The 25116-nt window shown below is 36.5% G+C and overlaps 2 protein-coding genes across 7 annotated transcripts; one reads left to right on the forward strand and one right to left on the reverse strand.

Annotated features, from left to right (window-relative positions):
• The first annotated feature begins 36 nt into the window (after positions 1-36).
• On the forward strand, positions 37-23149 carry LOC128211935 (polycomb group RING finger protein 1-like). Of its 2 annotated transcripts, XM_052917085.1 has the most exons (8): positions 37-159; positions 2357-2459; positions 3428-3580; positions 4383-4448; positions 4963-5065; positions 9745-9886; positions 10526-10606; positions 22082-23149. In XM_052917085.1, the coding sequence occupies exons 1-8, from the start codon at positions 118-120 to the stop codon at positions 22124-22126; spliced, it is 735 nt and encodes a 244-aa protein (XP_052773045.1). In that variant the 5' UTR covers positions 37-117; the 3' UTR covers positions 22127-23149. The 2 variants fall into 2 exon arrangements, with proteins under 2 accessions (XP_052773045.1, XP_052773046.1); XM_052917086.1 differs by lacking the exon at positions 10526-10606.
• Positions 15762-19225, reverse strand: LOC128211933 (uncharacterized). 5 transcript variants are annotated; one of them, XM_052917081.1, is made up of 3 exons: positions 18239-18690; positions 17939-18013; positions 15762-17723 (listed from the first exon to the last, which is right to left on the reverse strand). In XM_052917081.1, exon 3 carries the CDS (start codon positions 17707-17709, stop codon positions 16366-16368), a length of 1344 nt encoding a protein of 447 aa, XP_052773041.1. In that variant the 5' UTR covers positions 17710-17723; positions 17939-18013; positions 18239-18690; the 3' UTR covers positions 15762-16365. The 5 variants fall into 5 exon arrangements, with proteins under 5 accessions (XP_052773041.1, XP_052773040.1, XP_052773043.1 ...); XM_052917080.1 differs by lacking the exons at positions 17939-18013; positions 18239-18690 and adding an exon at positions 19118-19225; XM_052917083.1 differs by lacking the exon at positions 17939-18013 and having other exon boundaries at positions 18239-18691.
• Positions 23150-25116: the final 1967 nt, after the last annotated feature.

The raw sequence follows: 25116 nt of genomic DNA on the forward strand, positions 1-25116 counted from the left end.
GCCATCTTGGTCCTTAAAATAATTTTGTCTTGTGATAAAAGCATTTGTTTGCATACATTTTGTTGTTAGCACATTTTCATTAAAATTAACTATATATGTAGTTTCAAACAACGAAAGATGGTTTCCAATCTTTCATTGTATCCTGTTGGAATTGAGGAGGTGATATAATATCTAGTATAGTTTTAACATGACATTATATCCCTTGATTTTACATGAAAACTGTTTCAAGAGTGAATTGTGTTCATATTGTGCACCAGTCAATTGTAACCACGGCACCCCTGCCCTCGGTCCGGGTAATAGCGGGGACTTTGACTTTTGGGCCAGCCAAGCCCGGGTAAAATCCCCGTCCTTCGGTGATGAACTGCTGGTAAAATCACTGCTAAATGGCCCCGCACCCAAGTGACATTAGGTAAGGCCCCGCACCCAAGGGACATTGGGCCCATCCACTGCTATTTCTGGCACAAAGAAAAAACCACCGAACTCACCCCGCACTGCAGGGCCACCTTGATGGGTAAAACATGGCCGATTTCCCCAGCTATCCCTGGTATACCCCGGACATCGTGGGGCAGTGGTTACAATTGACTGGTGCATTGTGTATTGCACTGCCACAGTACCTTTGGTCCATAAACTACATTACGAGGGTTGTCCGGAAAGTTTTGAGACTGCATTCATAAAAAACTTACCACTCATAGGATGCAATTAAAATTTTATCAGCTGTCAATCGTATCTCGTATAAACAAATCCTGAAAGTTTCAACAATATACTACGAAGTGAACGTATTCAACAAACATTACAAAAAGTACAGGTTACAAGCCACGGAGCACTTCGTTGTCCCATTGCGTCACGTCATTTACAGTTTTTCAAAATACGCTCCTTCTGCACGTACACACTTACGGTGAAAATCAACTCATTGCTTGAATATCTGTCCGTACCACCCTTTTATGATATTATGAACAACTGTTCTTTTTAGCTGAACGGATTCGTCAATTTCCCTCTCTGTCCTCCGCCAGTCTTCTTGTAACATGTCCTGCACTGAATTTACGTCAATTTCACTCACGACCGACGGTCTGCCGCTCCGCTTCTAATCGCACACATTTCCATGCTCGTCACTGAAACGTCCATACCAGTGAAATACCAAAGCCCTTGAACATGCTGGCTTTGATTTATCCCGTGTTAGAAACGTATAGGTATTTGTAGTTATTCCGCTGCGAACACAGTGTTTGATCATAGCGCGCTGCTCCGTGTGTGACGTTAACGTTGGGTTTTTTCCGACATCTTCGAAATACCTCTCTACTTCCGCTGATCGTTACAACCATGTCTACTGTTAGATTGCGTCAATAATTTGTTTAGTGATGCAGCTGACGTCATACTGTCGTCATATGTTTTGACGTGACGTTTTGGCGTCTATTATTCAGACGGAGTAGTATATATAAATTGTGAACAATTTTCAGAAAACGTCAATTTCAAAGTGCTCCGTGAAGCGCTAGATGGGTTGTCTTGACAACCATTTCCTTCCTTAATTTGAGATTATTTATTTTTATTTTTCAAAAGGAAACTCGTGAATAGTCTATATACACAGCTGTTTATTGTTTGTTGATTTATATTAAAAATATTTTGAAATATAGACACAGTCTCAAAACTTTCCGGACAACTCTCGTATATTCTCTTACCTCTGAAGTTTGGGTCGCAATTTGGTTCATTAACTTATGTAACCCTCTTATGAGTAGATACGCAGGTATTATCGGATAAACTGAGTATATTTTATCAGGTGCATGTAGCTATCTAGCCGGTTTTTGAAAGTATTTGTAGATGGTGCAGTTATCACTTTTGCTGGAAGGGCAATCCACTCTATTTGAAAAAAGTGCTTCTGAGTGTTGTTTTTTTAAACTTTTCATTATTCAGATTTTGTCCATGTCCCCAAGTTGTTTGATAAATTATTTGAAAAAAACTTCATAATTTATGTTTTCTTTTTGATTCATAAGTTTATAAACTTCAATAAAATCTCCTCGAAATATCATGTATGAGAGCGATGGTAATTTCAAAGCTTTAAATGTTTCAATATATGACATGTTTCTTACATTATAATACACCAGCTTTGTTGCCCTGTTCTGAACTATTGCTTTCAATGTCGTTTATGAACCTATTCTTCTTCTCACACTTTTTCAATGTTATTCATATTTATGACACATGTCATATATTTATTGCACCAGTTTTATATATCCGAAATATATATTGCGGTCATTTATGGTATGTTATGATTTATTCTAACCACCCCCCTCCCCGACACCATTTGGGAAGGTTCTGATTAAGACTTAATACAGCAAGGATTGAAATGAAATTATGTTTTGCTTTTCAGGACATCATAGTCCGGATGACAGATGTTAATCCACATATCATCTGCTCCCTGTGTTTTGGGTACTTCATTGATGCCACCACAATTGTAGAATGCCTTCACACATGTAAGCAAATGGTCTGTTATTATAAGAAAATTATCATACTGATAGTTAAAGTGCTGAGAGAAAGGAAATTTAAGAGAAGCAAAGCCAAGATTGTTTTTCAGGGTTCTCTAAGGTTTTTGAAAAATTGTTACCACTGTGTCCGGGGTTAAAGAGGGCTGCCCCAGGCCCCCTTGCAGGTACTAATGGCAGCACCTTTGTGGGGCTTCAGAGGGGGGGGGGGATTTTTGTAGCCAATCAAGTAAACTTTTAATCTTAATTCAATCAAATTTATTAAAAAACAGTATGTAATGATATTTACCAGAAATATATTTTTTTCTATTCATAAGTTTGATAAAAATATTGTTAACCTGACGCCTCCTTTAACTGCTTTATTGACGTGTCTGCCTGGTTTCATAAAAACAAGTGGATTTTAGTGTTTGGCATCAAGAAGCCTTGCTGCATTTTTTGTACAGGAATGATTGTGAATGTGTGCAATGTGATGGAAGTATTTCATTTCAGTCTGTAATTGGGGATATCTAACCTGCTCATGTATTATAAGATAAGTTTTTCAAATATTTTCTTCATGGTTTTAGCGTAATATAATATTGCATCAAATAATTCGGCATGAAGTGCCTCAGATATATTTAAATTTGAAACTTATATCTTAAATTTGAAAACAGATACCTGCCTAGTATTCATCCATATTTCTTGATCTCACTATTTTTTGTCATGCTTGCTGATAAGATGACCCCTTAGTGTATAGTTAAGTGCCTTCAAACCAGCAAGCTTTATTCTTCATGTAGATGTAGCATCAAGGAGCATAACACGATGGTTGAAATGAGCATGAGTCCACTAATTTTGGAATTTTTATAAAGCTGGGCTTGTTAAACATGTTACGCGAAAAAAAAGTCTAAGATTTCCTGCATGTCACTCCAATACTCTAAATTTGCTCACTTGCTCTACACAACTTTTGTTACTTTTTATTTCAGTCTGTAAGAAATGCATAGTTAAGCACCTCCAAGTCAGCAAGCTATGCCCAACATGTAGTATCAAAGTGCATGAGACACAACCATTGCTCAACCTCCGGGCTGACCGAACACTCCAAGACATTGTCTATAAACTGGTACCTGGTCTTTTTGAAAGTAAGTGGAACTATGATCTCATAATACTACAAACATGCACTTTGCACAAGCTGCTTTTCTTTTATAAGTTACATCACAGTGTTTTTTCCACTTTTAAGGGTGTTGGGCCTTTTGAAAATTAGCGTCTTTTTGGCAAAAACGGGAAAATACTAACATAATCCATATAATGTACAACTTTTTTTCAAACTTTTTTTTAAACAAAGCTATTGACATATTCATGAATGACACTTTATTGATGCATCTGTTAAGTGTTCAGAAGTCAATGTTTTTCCAAAAAAACTTCTTCTTTTTTTGAAGATGAATTTTTCCCAGGGGAAAAAAATATATGTTTTCAGAATTAGCCCTTAAAATAACGCTGACAAATTGTCTTTTAACCATTCAATTGTCTAATAAAAGAAATTATTTACATGTTGACAATAAATTATAGTGTATGGCTCTATAAACCAATATATTATAGTCACCCTGTATATATTGGTGTCACCCATTTGGTTGGTCAATCGGTTGGTCCGTTGCAATTTATAAATGGAATTAAATCAAACTTCATACAATGATAGAACAAAATGAGAAGAAGTGCAGAACCATCACTCTATTTTAGCTCATTACAGAGTTATTGCCCTTACTTTTTTCTTTTCCTGAGCATATCTTGAAAAATACTAGATAGAGTCTAATGAAACTTTATACAATCCTATAGAAAAATAAGAGAAAGTTAAGTGTACAGGAAACATAACTCTATTTTAGCAAATTCATTGCCTTTAGTTGTGTTTTATTGTTGTCAAACAATAACTTGTAAATTCTGTTTCAGATGAAGAACAGAGACGAGAGGAGTTCTATCGTTCACGAGGGATGCTGCTCAAGAAAAAGACACATGGTAAGTTGATAACGAGAGAGAGAGACATGCCTTTTAATGGGTAACAATATAGGTTGATGCCAAAAAAATTTTGTTTATCTTTTTGCATTTTTATATTTACTCCTTTTGACTTTTAATGATCAAAGCAAAATAAAAATATATGATTTGTGTACAGATTAAAATATTAGCCATATTTTGGCTCTTAGTATAACTGGGGAATTGTGGCCACATTTGTATTAATTAAAATAAACACATTAATAAAGGCTCATTTTTTTTAACTTTACACAAATCATGTGCTTCCTGTTGATTTGATGAGTAAAACATAAAAATGAAACTTAGTACCCAGAGCCACTATGCATATCTAAATAAAAGGCCCATAACTCTGGTTTTAATAACTGTATTTGTATGCCCCTTGTAAAACTGGAACAAATATTAACAGACAATCATTGGCATTCACTCTGTCTAGCTCTTGTTTTAACTAGTATTAAAAAAAATTGAATCCATACTTCCTTTTCACATTTTTTTATTTTGACAGTTGAGGAAAACCTTGGACCCAAACTGACCACAGTGTTGACCAACCCAAATGCCCACCAGTATCAGTATGATGAGCAGATATGCTTATGCCTTGAGAAATATGGGTAATGCTGTGTTTACTTTTATATATGTAGTAACATATATCAAATACTTTTATTTATAAGAATTGGCTTTTCCTTTTGTAAATAATTGTTCCAATTCTATACCTATTTAAAAATATATGCTTTATTTCAAGGTCACCATCTCTTATGTTTTGATATGTTATGGATGTTTGTTATTCATGTCAGAAATAGCTCATTGAGCTAATAATTTCATAAGTATGTTTCCTGGAAGCAGTACCTTCTCCTGCAATATGAAATTCCTTGAGTCCAATATCTTGGTTGAAACAAGTTCTTCCTACTAGTGTCCTTTATGAGAATTTTTGAAAATATACACGTCCCTGTAAAAGATGCATACCCCAGAGTGTCAGGAGCAGATAATTTTTGGAAAAACAAACAAATTCTCCACAAAATACTGTTATCTTATTTTAAGCTCACCTGTCACATAGTGACAAGGTGAGCTTTTGTGATCACAATTTGTCCGGCGTCCGTCCGGCGTCCGTCCGTAAACTTTTACTTTAAACGACATCTCCTCATAAACCGCTTAGCCAATTTCATCCAAACTTCACAGGAATGTTCCTTGGGTGGTCCCCTTTGAAAATTGTTCAAAGAATTGAAATCCATGCAGAACTCTGGTTGCCATGGCAATGGAAAGGAAAAACTTTAAAAATCTTCTTCTCCCAAACCACAAGGCTTAGGCCGTTGATATATGGTAGGTAGGATCACCAAATGGTCCCCTACCAAGATTGTTCAAATTATGGCCCTTGGGTCAAAATTGGCCCCGCCCCGGGGGGTCATGGGTTTTCTCTAAAAAAACTTAAAAAAATTTCTACTCTGAACTTACTTGGCCTAGAGCTTAGATATTTGTCATGATTCATCGTCTAGTGGACCTCTACAAAGTTTGTTCAAATTATGGCCCGTCAAAAATTGGCCCCGCCCCGGGGGGTCATGGGTATGCTCTATATGTTTATAGTTAAAACTTCAAAAATCTTCTCCTCTGAACTTACTTGGACTAGAGCTTAGATATTTGGCATGATTCATCGTCTAGTGGACCTTTACAAAGATTGTTCAAATTATGGCCTTGGGGTCAAAATTGGCCCCGCCCCGGGGGGTCACGGGTTTTCTCTATATGTTTGTAGTGAAAACTTCAAAAATCTTCTCCTTTGAACTTACTTGGACTAGAGCTTAGATATTTGGCATGATTCATCGTCTAGTGGGCCTCTACAAAGATTGTTCAAATTATGGCCTTGGGGTCAAAATTGGCCCCGCCCCGGGGGGTTAGGGTATTCTCTATATGTTTATAGTGAAAACTTCAAAAATCTTCTCCTTTGAACTTACTTGGACTAGAGCTTAGATATTTGGCATGATTCATCGTCAAGTGGACCTCTACAAAGATTGTTCAAATTATGGCCTTGGGGTCAAAATTGGCCCCGCCCCGGGGGGTCATGGGTGTACTTGATATGTTTATAGTTAAAACTTCAGAAATCTTCTCCTCTTAACTTACTTGGACTAGTGCTTAGATATTTGGCATGATTCATCGTCTAGTGGACCTCTACAAAGATTGTTCAAATTATGGCCCTGGGGTCAAAATTGGCCCCGCCCCTGGGTGGTCATGGGTTTTCTCTATATGTTTATATTAAAAAAAATCAAAAATCTCCTCTGAACTTACGTTGCTTAGAGCTTAGATATTTGGCTTGATTCATCGTCTAGTGGACCTCTACAAAGATTGTTCAAATTATGGCCTTGGGGTCAAAATTGGCCCCGCCCCGGGGGTTTAGGGTATTCTCTATATGTTTATAGTTAAAACTTCAAAAATCTTCTCCTCTGAACTTACTTGGACTAGAGCTTAGATATTTGGCATGATTCATCGTCTAGTGGACCTCTACAAAGATTGTTCAAATTATGGCCTTGGGGTCAAAATTGGCCCCGCCCCCTTGGGGGGTCATGGGTTTTTTCTATATGTTTATAGTGAAAACTTCAAAATTCATCTCCTCTGAACTTACGTGGCTTAGAGCTTAGATATTTGGCATGATTCATCGTCTAGTGGACCTCTACAAAGATTGTTCAAATTATGGCCCTGGGGTCAAAATTAACCACACCCCGGGGCCTTAGATATTTGGCATGATTCATCGTCTAGTGGACCTCTACAAAGTTTGTTCAAATTATGGCCCTGGGGTCAAAATTGGCCACACCCCGGGGCTGATGGGTTTTCTCTATATGTGTTATAGTGAAAACTTAAAAATCTTCTCCGAACTCACAAAGACAAGTAACGTCTTAATTTAAACTGGATAACATATTTAGTACACATACCAATTTTCAATATGGGCCACATACAACAATTAATAACAAATATACATATATAGATACACACGTAAAATCAAGTAGTGACAAGAGCTTAGATATTTGGCATGATATATCATCTAGTTGACTTGTACCAATATTGTTCAATCTTTGGCCCTGGGGTCAAAAAATGGCCCCACCCGGGCGGTCATGGGTTTCCTTATATATGTATATGATGAAAACTTATAAAATCTTCTTCTCCGAAACCAAAAGGCGAAGGCCTTAGATATTTGGTATGAAGCATTGTTTATTGGACCACTATTAAGATTGTTCAAACTTTAGCCCTGGGGTCAAAATTGGCCACGCCCCGTGTTCATAGGCTTAGGTTTTCAATATTTTTATATAGTCTTATATAATAAAACTTTAAAAATCCTCTTCTCCAAAATATAAGACCTAGAGCTTTCATATTTGGTATATAGTGTTACCTAGTGGACCTACACCAAAGGTATTCAAATTATTGTCCTGGGGTCAAATTGGCCTTGCTCAGGGGTCATTTGTTTTTACATTGTCTTGTCACTTAAACGTCTTTTCCTCTGAAAGTAAAGGTCAGAATGACTCCATACTTGATAAGTAGCATACTTACATGGTCCTCTCTCAACTTTGTTCAAATGGTTTTGTTTGGCCCCTTTTAGGGGTCACCAGAGCAAAAAATAGAAAAACCTTTAAACAACTTGATCTTATTAACTGCTTGATGGATCTTCAAGTCTGAAGCATCCTAGCATGGGCCTCTGTCAGGTCTTTTCAAATAATTTTGTTTGGCCCGTTTTAAGGGCCACCAGAGCTAAAATTAGTAAAAAAAACTTAACATTTTCTTCGCATGAACCCCTTGATAGATCTTCAGCATATTTGGTTTGAAGTGTCCTTGCATGGACCTCTCTTAAATTTGTTCACATAATTTTGTTTGGCCCGGTTGCCATGGCAACCTAAAGGAAAATGTCAACAATTGGTTATAATCATCTTCTTCTCCTAAACCGCTTTGACAATTTCGATGAAACTTCATAGGAATGATCCTTAGTTGGTGCTTTTTCAAAATTGTTCAAAGAAATTAATTCCATGTAGAACTCTGGTTGACATGGCAACCTAAAGGAAAAGTGTCAACAATTGGTTACAATCATCTTCTTCTCCTAAACCGCTTGGACAATTTTGATGAAACTTCATAGAAATGATCCTTGGTTGGTGCTTTTTCAAAATTGTTCAAAAAAAAAAAATTCCATGCAGAACTCTGGTTGCCATGGCAACCTGAAGGAAAATATTGGCTGTCATGTCCTCGCTGTGACTTTCTCTTATATGGACAGATTTTAAAATGACTTGCCATATGTTTTCGACATACCAAGACAACGTGTCGTGTGCAAGACGCATGTTCCTACCTCTAAGGTTTATTCACAATGGAATGCTGAATATGAGGACATAAAGAGTGTTGGCTGTCATTTAGTATGATTGGGTTTTTTTCTATGCTCAGAGGCAATTTAATATAACTTGCAATATGTATTTGACACATTAAGGCAAGATCAACTTTTTATGTACTTGTTCATAGATCAATGTCACATTGGGGGGCATTTGTCACATATTTTGACAGCTCTTGTTCAATATTCTTTGAGAAACAAGCTATATTAATAACAAAGGTTAAACTCTTTTACTCAGGTGAGCGATTTTGGGCCATCATGGCCCTCTTGTTTAATATAATATTTTAAGAAGGTAAACGATTCCTTAATTTTTACAAATGAACTTAGTTGAAATTACAGATTTTTTCCAATATTACGTTTCTAGATTCTTAGATTTTGGTAAGACTTAGGACAAATCTAAAAATAAAACGACTTATTTAAAGGTTAAAATAATCTTAAAGAAGCACTCTTACTCCCAAATAAGCAGTAGCACAATTAATACAATTGGTTTAATTTACCGTAAAGGATGAATAGAAATTGAAAACAATGGTTCTTATGAAAGATACCATGTTTAATTTGAAAGAAAGGTGCTGAAAACACAGTATTTCTACCTGTGTGATGATAGCTGATAACTGTAAATCTTTAAGCACTCACCAGTCATTTAATATTTGTGCGTTTTCAGCTATTAGATATACAGTTACAATCTTGTTATCAGTAATTAATATTTACCATAAATGCCTTATTTAGTATGTGGTTAAATGTTTATGAATCAGTGTTTATGTTTGTTATACAAGTGTTTGTATTGATTTTGAATAAGAGTATTACCTTAAGATATATATATTAAATACAGTTCCTGGTGGGGCTTAAGCCCAGGACCCCTTGAAGAGAGACAGACACTTGTGCCATTTCTCTCTTTATGTTCAGATGTTGTATTTCTCAAACATCAGTAATATTTTCTTTCAGTGCTCAGCAAATTGAACTAGCAGACATGACATACAAGTTACGATCAATGGAGAAGAAGTTTGTCAGATGTTCAATACGAGTTTTGATAGCTCATCTTATCGCCATTATCAGACGAAAACTGGATATCCCAGACCAGCTCAACGTAAATAGCTATTATATTTTTTTAAAAGTGTAAATGTTAATTATTTTTTGACACAAAATATTGGTGAAATGCAAACAATGTTCGCATATAACAGTTTCTACATTTTTTATGGACTTACCGTAACCGCTTTTGACCGAAATCATTAAAAAAAAAAATCAGACCAATTTTTAGCCATTTTATGTACCGAACTCGGTCCGGCTTTGTCAAATTTGGTCCAGACCGTCAAATTGTCCGTTTTTAGACAAAAACAAAAAAGGGGAAATACATATTTATCTGTCTGTTTTTCACCAAAAAATATCTACTCCCCAGGATGAGAAATTCACTTTTGGCTCAGCTGTTTTTTCAATGGTTAAGTCGAGGTAATGGGATATCCTTGGTGTTGTTGTCAATATCAGGGAGGAAAAACTTTAACCTAATCCTTAACACAAAAATTGTTAAACTTAAAGGTATTTAAATGAAACCTTGTACACATGCCAGGTATCTGAAACCGTTTATTTTTACAATCAATTGCAAATTAGCTAAACCAAACTGTGCAGTCAATATCAAAACATAGTGTACCTCTTAACACCAAGAATATAGCTTTTGATTTCCTGCTACAAAAAATAGGGCGATCATTTAACGTTTTATACTTTATGACAGTTAAAGATGTTGGTTGGAAAAGTGGAACTTGACGATGATATGTCCATGAAACAAGTCTACCTCATGTACTGGTATAACAAGGTATGTCTATGAAACAAGTCTACCTCATGTACTGGTATAACAAGGTATGTTTATGAAACAAGTCTACCTCATGTACTGGTATAACAAGGTAAATCCATGAGACAAGTCTACCTCATGTACTGGTATAACAAGGTATGTCCATGAAACAAGTCTACCTCATGTACTGGTATAACAAGGTATGTCCATGAAACAAGTCTACCTCATGTACTGGTATAACAAGGTATGTCCATGAAACAAGTCTACCTCATGTACTGGTATAACAAGGTATGTCCATGAAACAAGTCTACCTCATGTACTGGTATAACAAGGTATGTCTATGAAACAAGTCTACCTCATGTACTGGTATAACAAGGTATGTTTATGAAACAAGTCTACCTCATGTACTGGTATAACAAGGTATGTTCATGAAACAAGTCTACCTCATGTACTGGTATTACAAGGTATGTCCATCAACAAGTCTACCTCATGTACTGGTATAACAAGGTAAATCCATGAAACAAGTCTACCTCATGTACTGGTATAACAAGGTATGTTTATGAATTAAGAATTTTCCCAAACATTCAAGTCTACCCCATATACTGGAATAACCTCATGTACAGGTATAACAAGGTATGTCCATGAGACAAGTCTACCTCATGTACTGGTATAGCAAGGTATGTCTATGAAACAAGTCTACCTCATGTACTGGTATAACAAGGTATGTCCATGAGACAAGTCTACCTCATGTACTGGTATAACAAGGTAAATCCATGAAACAAGTCTACCTCATGTACTGGTATAACAAGGTAAATCCATGGAACAAGTCTACCTCATGTACTGGTATAACAAGGTATGTCCATGACACAAGTCTACCTCATGTACTGGTATAACAAGGTATGTCCATGAAACAAGTCTACCTCATGTACTGGTATAACAAGGTATGTCCATGAAACAAGTCTACCTCATGTACTGGTATAACAAGGTAAATCCATGAAACAAGTCTACCTCATGTACTGGTATAACAAGGTAAATCCATGAGACAAGTCTACCTCATGTACTGGTATAACAAGGTATGTCCATGAGACAAGTCTACCTCATGTACTGGTATAACAAGGTAAATCCATGAAACAAGTCTACCTCATGTACTGGTATAAAAAGGTAAATCCATGAAGCAAGTCTACCTCATGTACTGGTATAACAAGATATGTCCATGAAACAAGTCTACCTCATGTACTGGTATAACAAGGTAAATCCATGAAACAAGTCTACCTCATGTACTGGTATAACAAGGTATGTCAGTCTACCTAATGTACTGGTATAACAAGGTATGTCCATGAGACAAGTCTACCTCATGCACTGGTATAACAAGGTATGTCCATGAGACAAGTCTACCTCATGTACTGGTATAACAAGGTATGTCCATGAAACAAGTCTACCTCATGTACTGGTATAACAAGGTATGTCCATGAAACAAGTCTACCTCATGTACTGGTATAACAAGGTATGTCCATGAGACAAGTCTACCTCATGTACTGGTATAACCAGGTATGTCCATGAGACAAGTCTACCTCATGTACTGGCATAACAAGGTATGTCCATGAGACAAGTCTACCTCATGTACTGGCATAACAAGGTATGTCCATGAGACAAGTCTACCTCATGTACTGGCATAACAAGGTATGTCCATGAGACAAGTCTACCTCATGTACTGGCATAACAAGGTATGTCCATGAGACAAGTCTACCTCATGTACTGGCATAACAAGGTATGTCCATGAGACAAGTCTACCTCATGTACTGGCATAACAAGGTATGTCCATGAGACAAGTCTACCTCATGTACTGGCATAACAAGGTATGTCCATGAGACAAGTCTACCTCATGTACTGGTATAACAAGGTATGTCCATGAGACAAGTCTACCTCATGTACTGGTATAACAAGGTATGCCCATGAGACAAGTCTACCTCATGTACTGGTATAACAAGGTATGTCCATGAGACAAGTCTACCTCATGTACTGGTATAACAAGGTCTGTCCATGAGACAAGTCTACCTCATGTACTGGTATAACAAGGTATGTCCATGAGACAAGTCTACCTCATGTACTGGTATAACAGGTGTGTCCATGAAACAAGTCTACCTCATGTACTGGTATAACAAGGTATGTCCATGAAACAAGTCTACCTCATGTACTGGTATAACAGGTATGTACATGGAACAAGTCGACCTCATGTACTGGTATAACAAGGTATGTCCATGAAACAAGTCTGGTATTACAAAGTATGTCTATGAAACAAGTCTACCTCATGTACTGGTATAACAAGGTATGTCCATGAAACAAGTCTACCTCATGTACTGGTATAACAAGGTATGTCTTTGAAACAAGTCTGGTATAACAAGGTATGTCCATGAGACAAGTCTACCTCATGTACTGGTATAACAAGGTATGTCTATGAAACAAGTCTGGTATTACAAGGTATGTCCATGGAACAAGTCTACCTCATGTACTGGTATAACAAGGTATGTCCATGAAACAAGTCTACCTCATGTACTGGTATAACAAGGTATGTCCATGAAACAAGTCTACCTCATGTACTGGTATAACAAGGTATGTCCATGAAACAAGTCTACCTCATGTACTGGTATAACAAGGTATGTCTATGAAACAAGTCTGGTATTACAAAGTATGTCTATGAAACAAGTCTACCTCATGTACTGGTATAACAAGGTATGTCCATGAAACAAGTCTACCTCATGTACTGGTATAACAAGGTATGTCCATGAAACAAGTCTACCTCATGTACTGGTATAGCAAGGTATGTCCATGAGACAAGTCTACCTCATGTACTGGTATAACAAGGTATGTCCATGAGACAAGTCTACCTCATGTACTGGTATAACAAGGTATGTCCATGAAACAAGTCTACCTCATGTACTGGTATAGCAAGGTATGTCCATGAAACAAGTCTACCTCATGTACTGGTATAACAAGGTATGTCCATGAAACAAGTCTACCTCATGCACTGGTATAACAAGGTATGTCCATGAAACAAGTCTACCTCATGTACTGGTATAACAAGGTATGTCCATGGAACAAGTCTACCTCCTCATTAACTGGTATTACAAGGTATGTCCATGAGACAAGTCTACCTCATGTACTGGTATAGCAAGGTATGTCCATGGAACAAGTCTACCTCATGTACTGGTATAACAAGGTATGTCCATGAAACAAGTCTACCTCATGTACTGGTATAACAAGGTAAATCCATGGAACAAGTCTACCTCATGTACTGGTATAACAAGGTAAATCCATGAGACAAGTCTACCTCATGTACTGGTATAACAAGGTAAATCCATGAAACAAGTCTACCTCATGTACTGGTATAACAAGGTTGGTCTATGAAACAAGTCTACCTCATGTACTGGTATAACAAGGTAAATCCATGAAACAAGTCTACCTCATGTACTGGTATAACAAGGTTGGTCTATGAAACAAGTCTACCTCATGTACTGGTATAACAAGGTAAATCCATGAAACAAGTCTACCTCATGTACTGGTATAACAAGGTAAATCCATGAAACAAGTCTACCTCATGTACTGGTATAACAAGGTAAATCCATGAAACAGGTCTACCTCATGTACTGGTATAAAAAGGTAAATCCATGAAACAAGTCTACCTCATGTACTGGTATAACAAGGTCTGTCCATGAAACAAGTCTACCTCATGTACTGGTATAACAAGGTCTGTCTATGAAACAAGTCTACCTCATGTACTGGTATAACAAGGTATGTCTATGAAACAAGTCTACCTCATGTACTGGTATAACAAGGTATGTCCATGAAACAAGTCTACCTCATGTACTGGTATAACAAGGTATGTCCATGAAACAAGTCTACCTCATGTACTGGTATAACAAGGTATGTCCATGAAACAAGTCTACCTCATGTACTGGTATAACAAGGTATGTCCATGAGACAAGTCTACCTCATGTACTGGTATAACGAGGTATGTCCATGAAACAAGTCTACCTCATGTACTGGTATAACGAGGTATGTCCATGAAACAAGTCTACCTCATGTACTGGTATAACGAGGTATGTCCATGAAACAAGTCTACCTCATGTACTGGTATAACGAGGTATGTCCATGAAACAAGTCTACTTCATGTACTGGTATAACGAGGTATGTCCATGAAACAAGTCTACCTCATGTACTGGTATAACGAGGTATGTCCATGAAACAAGTCTACCTCATGCACTGGTATAACGAGGTATGTCTATGAAACAAGTCTACCTCATGTACTGGTATAACAAGGTATGTCTATGAAACAAGTCTACCTCATGTACTGGTATAACAAGGTATGTCTATGAAACAAGTCTACCTCATGTACTGGTATAACAAGGTATGTCCATGAAATAAGTCTACCTCATGTACTGGTATAGCAAGGTATGTCCATGAAACAAGTCTACCTCATGTACTGGTATAACAAGGTATGTCCATGAAACAAGTCTACCTCATGTACTGGTATAACAAGGTATGTCCATGGAACAAGTCTACCTACTCATGTACTGGTATAACAAGGTATGTCCATGGGACAAGTCTACCTCATGTACTGGTATAACAAGGTATGTCTATGAGACAAGTCTACCTCATGTACTGGTATAGCAAGGTATGTCCATGAAACAAGTCTACTTCATGTACTGGTATAACAAGGTATGTCCATGAAACCAGTCTGGTATAGCAAGGTATGTCCATGAAACAAGTCTACCTCATGTACTGGTATAACAAGGTATGTCCATGAAACCAGTCTACCTCATGTACTGGTTATACAAGGTTTGTTTGATGTATTAAGGGCAATATGTTTTTTTTGTAGTTTTTATGGTATTCTTATGGCCTGGTCTTTCAAAACCTTTTAATTTAGCCCTTATATATGTCACTGGGTCTTAAAAGTGTGCAACTAGTCTGGGAACCAAAACATGGACACCATGCATGCAAATCATATGGCTCTATTAATTAAGCTACATTTGTATATGACCTTGAGATATCACGGTCTCTGACCTGCGTGAATGAATACCTTGATACTCAGAAAACCCATGTATCATAGACAAACTCTCTTGATAAATTACTGGTTGGGTTATTCCCCTTTAGTAACAGATGAGAAACGGATTAAGAAACATCAGTTTGAAGTGGTTTTATTCTGTACTTTGATGTTAATGACAAACACTTAGTTGAGGTAGTCCTAACACAGAACACAAGTATACATTAATGTACATGGTACATTTACAACATAGTTATTTCACAAAGTATGAAATATACAAGAACAGCCATTCACTAATTACTTTTATTTTAAGCAATTCAGGTTTACTTCTCTTGAGCAGTCAAGTGTTCCAATATTTTTTTTTCAAAATGTAATTGGGTATTTTCAAACTTGAGGGGCAGTATTTTAAGCAAGTTTGTGTTGTTGTTTTTTAATTTAAGAATGTTTTATTTACATATCATCATTATACCCCTGAAAACAAGATTTGAAGGCATGTATATTGGGTTCACATTGTGGCCATTTGGTTGACCACTCTGTTGCTGATATTTATTGTTTTATATTACATGTATGTCTATTCTTTAGCACTGCCTCACCTTAGGACAACTTTAGACAAATGACTAAAAATGTCACAAACCCAGTCTTATAGACAGTAGTAGTGTAGATCTGCAGGGCCCAATTTCTCAAAAAAGTTTAAAGCTCCTTAAAACAGGATTAAATGTTTTGTATACACACACTGATTAAGCTACGCTAAAGCTTCAGCCCGTTTCTTATTCAATATATCTCTCCTATCATCTCCTTGGTACTCCCTCCACTGTGGCCATAGCAAGTCACACATCCCCTCCCGAACATTCATGTACTGTGGATCACTCTGTGCGATCTGGTCAATCTCCTCCTTCTTCATGTCAGGCCTCCAGTGTGTCCACCATATGTTCCTCGTCTTCAGAAACAGCTTCTCCACCTCATCCCTCCAGCTGCCCTTCTCAGCCAGCGCAGCTGGAGACATCTCTAGGGCTGCATGTACTTTTGGACATCTCAGTACGACACAAGGACCTTCCTGTATAAGCTCGTCAAGCTTCGTAATCAGCTGCTGTTGTTGTTCTGGGCTTATTCTGCCGGTCAGCAGGTTTCTGCCAGGGATCATGTAGTAGGGAAGTTGGTTGACTTTTATGGCTTCTTGGAGATTCCTCAAACATGAGATAACATTTTGAAGTAAATTTTTTGTCTGGAACATTTCTGTTGGATTCTGTTCTGTGTACCACAGCATGATATTTTTTAAAAGGAAAGATGATATTTCATCAGATATTGGTTTCAGCTGGGATTTCGTAATCAACTTCAGCAGGATGTATATTTTGTATTGGTTCTCATCCCAGCTGTCAGTCAGCCTTTGTTCACTGGGGATAAAACAGACTCTCCACTCAATGTCTTTATGTTCACTACTTTTACAGCCCACAGGGACCATTTGGGCCTCTAGTTTGGACGCCTCTGCTACCAGGTCAGGCGTTGGCCAGTTATGCTGTCTTGGTCTGCTGATCCACTCTGAGAGCAGCTGTTGTTGACTGGTACAGCGTAATGCATACACCATATCCCAACTCTGATTTTCATCGCTACCTGTCAGGGCTGGTCCAGAAACTGTTTCCTTAGTTTTATCTTCAATGAAAGATGTCCTGTACAGTTCACTTGAAATTAATGTTCTGCTTTTGTCATTGACAAACAATGCCTGTTGAATGTTAGAATTCTCCTTAGTCCCTTTGTGTATCAGTTCCTGTCTGAAGTGCCCAGGGTGGCAGTGTTCACCATCCATGGTGAACTCATATTGGGTGTCAGGCAAACTCATGGAATCATTACCTGGTTTTCTACAAACTGCATAGTTGTATAGAAACACACGATCAGTGTCACTTTCAAATGGTGCTGCAAATCCCTCACCCTTACTGCCTGCAGTTAGCTGTGTTGTTTCCTCTCTTTTTCCGTTCATTATCACATCCCTCTCTCTCGCAGCTTCCCGCCTTTGTTGTACCATAGACTGACTGTAGCCCACCTGGTCCAACACCTCATACACGCGCACAGACAACTCCTCATCACTGCTCATTCCTCCACTTCTTCCTGTAACATAATGGTAGGGCAGTGTTAAGACTTAAAGCTATCATATAACATTCCCCCAACTCTCAACCTACTACCTCTGTTTGACCATGGACAAACTGTATCCCAGCAGGTCCAACACCTCAAAAAATAGCACTTACAACTCCTATCAATTTGCTCCTTCCCACCATTCCCATTGTAACAAAATGGTAGAACAGTGTTAAAAACCATGGACTCACAGTAGCCCACCTGGTCCAACACCACATGCACACGCACAGACAACTCCTCATCACTGCTCATTCCTCTAGTTCCCCCTGTAATAGAATGGTTGAACAGTGTTTAGAATTAAAGCTATTATATTACATTCCCCCAACTCTCCAAGCCCTCTACCTGTATTGGATTATGGACTGAGTGTAGCCTAGCTGGTGCAACACCAAACACACCCACATACAACTCCTGATCACTATCATTGCATCTCCCCACCATTCCCCCTGTAAAAAATTGTAGAACAGTGTTTAGAACTAAAGCAATTATATTACATTCCCAAACTCTCTAGGCCCTTCGCCTGTTATAGACCATGGACTGACTGTAGCCTAGCTGGTCCAACAGCACACAAGGGCACAGACAACTCCTGATCTTTATCACTGCTCCCCTCTCTCCTAGCCCCTGAAACAAAATGGTAAAACAGTGTTATGAATTAAAGCTAATATATTACATTCCTCAAAATCTCTCAACCATCCACCTGTATTGGACCATCGACTGACTGTAGCCTAGCTGGTCCCCCATCCCCTTCTTCCTATAACAAAATGGTAAAACAGTGTTCCAAATTAAAGTTTTTACATTACATTCATCCCCCCAACACACACACACTCTCCCAGCTCACCACCTGTATTGGCCCATGGACTGACCGCAGCCTAGCTGGTTACCCATCCCCTTGTTCCTGTAACAAGATGGTAAAATTGTGTTCCAAATTAAAGTTTTTATATTACATTCCCCCAAACTCTCCCAGCCCACCACCTGTATTGGCCCATGGACTGACTGTAGCCAGATGGTCACACACCAAACATACACACACAGACTGGTGTACTGGTTTCCTTATTATTGCTATCCTTGTATCACAATAGTAAAACATTGTTCTGAAGTGGAAAGCTATTTTATCACATCCCACTCTCTAAAAGCCTCCCACCTGTGTAGACATGATACATTGTAGGGTGAATAATTCAGTCCTTCTGATAACATTTGTTTATGTTTTTTAAGGATTAAGGAAATATGTTCATCACCAATATCAAAATGATACATTTTTCAAAGATTATTTTGGTGTAAAAGGTTTGTCATAAAATATTTATGAGACAATAATATTACAGTTTTAAAAGAAATAAGTATGAATTAGTCACCCAAACCATGTTTAAACAACTCACCTTCTGACAGTTTATCCTCCATTCCTACCTCCTTCTCTGTGTGTGTTAAATGATGAAATATAAACCTCCAGGTCATCAAACTTTCCATTTCACTTACTGTCCTAAGCTTCTGTATTTAAAAGAGACAGTGAGTTCTGAACTTTATCTTATCAGAGAAAACATCTAATGCTAAAAAATAAATAATCATTTAACTGACAAACGTGAGAATAATTGGATTTCTGTGATTTTAAAATTATATTTCTTGATTTTTTCATATGAATTGGAATAATATAAATAAAATTTGGTTGTCAAAAATACCAAACTAATTTGGATATCTACTTTTTACAACTTTTGCTTACAAGAGAAAAAAATGTTTTGATTTAAATTAATATTTAAAGCTCCCTTTTTTCATTATGATTTTATAAAATTATAACCTTACCTTTAATTGTAAATATGTTAAACTTCAACTTTCAAAAGCAAAGTTAAAAATAGAGTAAAAAAGGTTGTGTTTAAGAAGGTTTATGGTAGTTTGAATTAGCAGGAATAAAAATACAGCTTGAAAAAGTGAAGATAATATCAATCCACATGCAATACATATCGCAAAATTCAATAGTTCGTATTCCACTCCAGTGCAATACGACCATATTCCACTCTTGTGACGTCACATCATAACAAGTATCGTTGTGCGATGTTAAAATGATGTCATAAAACAAAATAGTGCGTTGTTAAAATGACACTTATTATGAAAACATGTGGCTTTTAAGTAATCTCCGAAAGAGAGATTAAGAGATTTCCGAAACTGGAAGATTTTAAGAGTAATCATTATGTATTGATTGATATGACGAATCAGCTTGCCGAAGTGACCAATTATTATTTAGATAAAATTAACATAACTTAAGCACATAAGATTAGAAATTACTTATGTTTTAGCTATGGATAAAATTGATTAAGAAATCTTGAAAATCAGTCATATTCCCCAGATAAATAATCAGATTTTCAACAGTCAATTATTGCTAGCAATGAAAAGATATATATATATATATATATATATATATATATGTGAGTACATTTAGTATAGTGTATGTGAGTGTCAAGATATGATTATTTAGAAATGAATGATACGAAATTTAGTACAATAGTGAGATAAATTGTCACATTGCCAAGTTGTCAAGTGTCAGGCCAAGCAGTGATAGATGTTTGGATTCATAGTTGCATTACAATGAATATTCTGTTAGAGATGGATATTAAAGGCATATATCTCACTGAGATGAGTTTAAAATTCTCTTAAACGAAACTATTCATACACATGTAATTTTCATAATCATAATTGGGGGAACTTTGTGAGGTCCTATTGAAATTTCTTTGATTGGCCTTAATATACATGAGAGGTTATTTTTTATTTTAATGGCCTTTACATCAGAACATATACAGAGAACAAACATTGTACAAGAAATCCCTTTTTTATTTGAGTCTTTTTTTTTATTTTGCCCGCAAAGATAGGAATATCGATATCCCACTGTTCATTTGTATGTCAGTCTGTTGCTGTCAAGTCTTGCTGAGACTAACTTTCAATTTTATTCCAACATACATGCCATATTTTCTGGAGACCATTCAGGGGGATTTGTTCAAAAGGCTGAAAATTCAGGGGGATTTTGGTTGTATTCAGGGGGATTTTTTTAGCAGGTCTAAGTTGGCGAAATTTTAAAGTATTTTTAGACGCAAGTATGAAAAAATGTATTCACATATAGTTTGCTTTGAAAACCTCTTAACTTTTTCATTATACAGAATTATTTTATGTCATGATTTATCATATTTTTATGATACACTGTCATGTCATACTGTAATGCACTTGCAGAACAAAATACGTCGTTGGAAAAATATGTTTTCGAGACAATTAAATTAAATTTACCTTCCTCCAAAGTCTTTAAAAAAATTGTGCTTAATTCTATCAGCTTTGATGACTTTCAGACAATAAGAGAATAGAATAAATATTATTAATTTCTTCCTTCCAAAAGAGTAATATTTCTTTGCCTTTGATAATTACTACAAATTAATTGATCACTTGTTGTAAAAGTTTTCTTTTTGAGAGTTTCACTTACATACTCTGGTTTCACTTTGTCATTATTGCCTGATGTAAAATTTAAAAAAAAAAAAAAAAAAATTAAATTCCGGGGGATTTTAATCTCCCGCCGAGAGATCGGGGGATGGATCGAAATTCCGGGGGATATGGCATGTATGTTACAATCTTGATCAAACTTCATGGAATTTGCAACAACATGAGAAGGTGTGTCACACTGAGTATTCAAGCTCTCAACTCTAAGGCAAAAATCACACTGAGCTTCAGTGGAATTTCAATCAAACTTGAACAGTTTTGTACTGCAGCATGGGAGGGTGTGTCGTAAATAGCATGCATGCTCTTATCTTAAAGGTCAAGGTCACTCTGAGTGGTCATTGGGACCTGATAGGGGTTTCATAATAATAAGCTGTAACCTTGTCACTTTCAATTAGATTTAGATTAAACAGCAGCATTGGAAAGTGTGCCATGTATAGCATACTCACTCTTGCTTCAAAGGTCAAGTTCATGCTTAGAGGTCATACGGGCCTTAGAGGAATTTCATGGTAATAATTTGTGTCTTAACTAGTAATTCTATCACAGCATGTGTCTCAAGATACAAAAATGTATATTTTGATAGTTATCCAACATCAGATCCATGTCAGATCTTATCAAATTTACATCATGTATGTGACAGCTCTTGTTTTAATCAGACATTCATATTACATCAACCTTACTTTGTTTTACTCTATCCTTACATGAATTATCTGGACATGGTGTAAGACAAAATACGCCTTGGATGGATTTGAATATTTCTGCCTATTCAGAAGTTGAGGGAGAGGTACTGTTTTTTTTTCTATGGGTATTTTATCTTTACCCTGCCTTAGGTCATTATTTCTTTTTATAAGCTTACCTGTTTTCTTATTTTACAGCCCAGCCCCATGGTGCTCTTCTACCGATTGTCAGTGCCAGGATGAGGTTTCCATGGAAACCAAAATGTGTTGCCATTGAAACCAGGATGTGTTGCCATGGAAACCAGGATGTGTTGCCATGGAAACCAGGATGTGTTGTCATGGGAACCAAGATATGTTGCCAATGAAACCAGGATGTTTTCTCATGGAAACCAAAACTTCGTTTTTGTAAACAAATCGTCATGGTTACAGAGAACCGAAAACTGCTCAAATTTCATAATACTGTGTTTCTGCCATAGTTATCAGTTTATACAGGTAGTGTATCATTGCATTAAAACAGTAACCATTAAATGGATCCTTATAGGGACTTAACATTCTGATAAATTTGAAGTACATATGTTACATTTTCAGGAGTAAATTTCTGAACACTTGCCAGAATAATTTTATTATGCCCCCGAAGGTGGGCATATTATTTTTATTATTGACTTAGTGGCCTTCTACCAAATTGTTCATCCAGGTGCTATCATACATTGTATGTGTAATAGGAAGAACAACTTCCCCTCTTTTAAATTATTTAGAGAATTTAATTCATTTCAAGCTTTAAGACACTCAACTGACACATTTATTTCTCTTTGTGAAGATGGACCAATATGAAAGTGTCTATGAAGGAGTTTCTTTGGATACCAAGAAACTTAATTCAGTTAAAGCTATCAGTCACTCAAGTGATGCATTAATGTCTCTTTGTAAAGATGTCAAAGTGTCTATTAGGGTGATTCTTTTGGATTCTAAGAATTGAACAATTGGTTTTTAGAAAGAAAAAAAGTAAGGCTCATTCACAATATCTGGAAAAGTGTTGCCACAATATATGTCTGTCATGATTAATTCTCGTCAGAAGAAGTTCAGAAATGTATGCAAAGTGTTGTTTGCCAAGATCATAATTATTGTTATTGCTGTTGTTTGTTGTTTATAAATGTTGATACTTTAGAATGTGAGCTATTGTCTCAGCTCTTCAGTGTTCAAGATATTTCTAAAGTATTGTTTTGATTTTAAGTCTATTTATTTGTTTATTAATAAACAACTTTGCATGTGTGCCATTTTTATGCCCCCACAAAGTGGCGGCATATAGGGTTGCCCTTGTCCGTACGTACGTCTGTCTGTCTGTACGTACGTACGTCCCAAAGATTGTTTCCGATCTAATTCTTGAAAACCGTTTGTCCAATCCTCACCAAACTTTAAACACATGTTTGTGACCATAATATCTTGATCAAGTTCCTTAGCCATGGAAATCGCTTTTGTCATTTAGGAGTTACGGCCCTTTATTTGCAAAAAAAGACTTGAAAAATACGTCCCGAAGATTGTTTCCGATCTAATTCTTGAAAACTGTTTGTCCAATCCTCACCAAACTTTAAACACATGTTTGTGACCATAATATCTTGATCAAGTTCGATAGTCATGGAAATCGCTTTAGTCATTTAGGAGTTACGGCCCTTTTTTGCCAAAAATACTTCAAAAATCATTATGGCTTATTTTCTGTGACAAAAAACCGAAGTGGGGGCATCCGTGTCCTATGGACACATTTCTAGTTTTAATTCCATTTTTTTATTAGTAGAAACAGCCCACAGGCCCATTATACAAGTACATAAATACACGAAAGCAAAAAATACGACAAAGGTCATATTTGTTATGTAACTCATTTTCTTTCTTTTAATTATCAAATTCAAGTAATCAAACATGAACAAATTTAATAAACTTGCCATTTTATTGAACCAATGGCAATATTGTGAAATATTGATGGCCAGAAGTCCCATTTATTTAAAGTATTGTCATCATTTAAAAGGGTATTGCAAGTTGCAGAATACTGATATGTATTAGGTTGTCCATTCATGTTAGTGCAGTGGTTAGCGCACTCACTTCTCACCAAGGTGACCTGGGTTCAATTCCCAGCTTGGGCGCATGTTTGGTTTGTGTTCATCAAGCTGGACAAGTGAGTTTCCTCCAGGTACTACGCTTTCCCCCACAACACAAGACCACACTCTTGCACAACATCGTGCCAATGAGAGTGACTTTGCATGAGTTAATGTAACTCTCTTCACAATCCTTTATAAGTAAATAATGTTTAAATAAATATGTTAAATAAATGACCGACAATACAGCATCAATAAGGTGATCGCATTTGGATGTTTGTACTTTATTTCAACTGAAATCAGATGCGTAAAGACAAATTTTACAATCTTTCCAGGCAAAAATAGATTGTTTTTAATACAATTGTTTTTAATGCAATTTTCTGTTTAATTGATACAAACTCTTTGTATACACATTAAACACATTCAAATATAGGTCACCTGGCATCTGAAATTATTGGTATTGTGTCCCAGATACCTTTCAATTCAATTTGTTCTATTTAAAGCTACACACTCACAGATTGAACATTTTGACAACTATTTAGTTTTTTGTCTTGGGACGAGCCAATTTAGGCGAAAATGTATGGAAACCAGTAATATAAGACTGCTGACAAAAAATCAGATCACAGATTTTAATGTTTAAGTTAAAATATAATAATATAAAGTTTAAAATAATGTTTAATGCATTTTTCTTAGAACCGTTTATAACGCTTTTGGCAATAAAATATTAATTTTCGAATGGAATTATGAAAATCTGCGATCTGACCTTTTGTCAGCAGCCTTATATCACTGGTTTGCAGATATTTACGCAAAAAATGGCTCATTCTAAGACAAACAAAATTCAACAGTTGTAAAAACAGTAAATCTGTGAGAGTGCAGCTTTAAAATCAAGAAGCATGCGAATGGCATGATCACTCTCAATGTTGCATCAAAGATTCAAAAGTGTACTTTTCATGACTGCACAATAACATTAAGTGCACAAGGAAATAGAAATACCATAGGGCCATTACTCATTGTATTATTAAAGGTTTCCAATGAACAATGATGAGAATATTGGATGCCTGGGAGCAGGATTACAAACAGCCTCAATAATACAATGAAAAATACAGGGACAAGCCCAGTAGTCGATAATTAAAAAATAAACCCTGTTTTGGG

The sequence above is a fragment of the Mya arenaria genome, chromosome 12, assembly GCF_026914265.1.
Source record: "Mya arenaria isolate MELC-2E11 chromosome 12, ASM2691426v1".
Lineage (NCBI taxonomy): Eukaryota > Metazoa > Mollusca > Bivalvia > Myida > Myidae > Mya > Mya arenaria.

Excerpts from the sequence above, each read along its gene's own strand:
- LOC128211935 (XM_052917085.1), top strand. The coding sequence starts at position 118 with ATGGTTTCCAATCTTTCATTGTATCCTGTTGGAATTGAGGAG. Across the intron at positions 3,581-4,382 it reads GGTACCTGGTCTTTTTGAAA|ATGAAGAACAGAGACGAGAG; the intron begins GTAAGTGGAACT and ends ATTCTGTTTCAG. Across the intron at positions 5,066-9,744 it reads TTATGCCTTGAGAAATATGG|TGCTCAGCAAATTGAACTAG; the intron begins GTAATGCTGTGT and ends ATTTTCTTTCAG.
- LOC128211933 (XM_052917080.1), bottom strand. The coding sequence starts at position 19,205 with ATGGAAAGTTTGATGACCTGGAGGTTTATATTTCATCATTTAACACAC. Across the intron at positions 17,724-19,117 it reads GGAGGATAAACTGTCAGAAG|GAAGAAGTGGAGGAATGAGC; the intron begins GTGAGTTGTTTA and ends ATTATGTTACAG.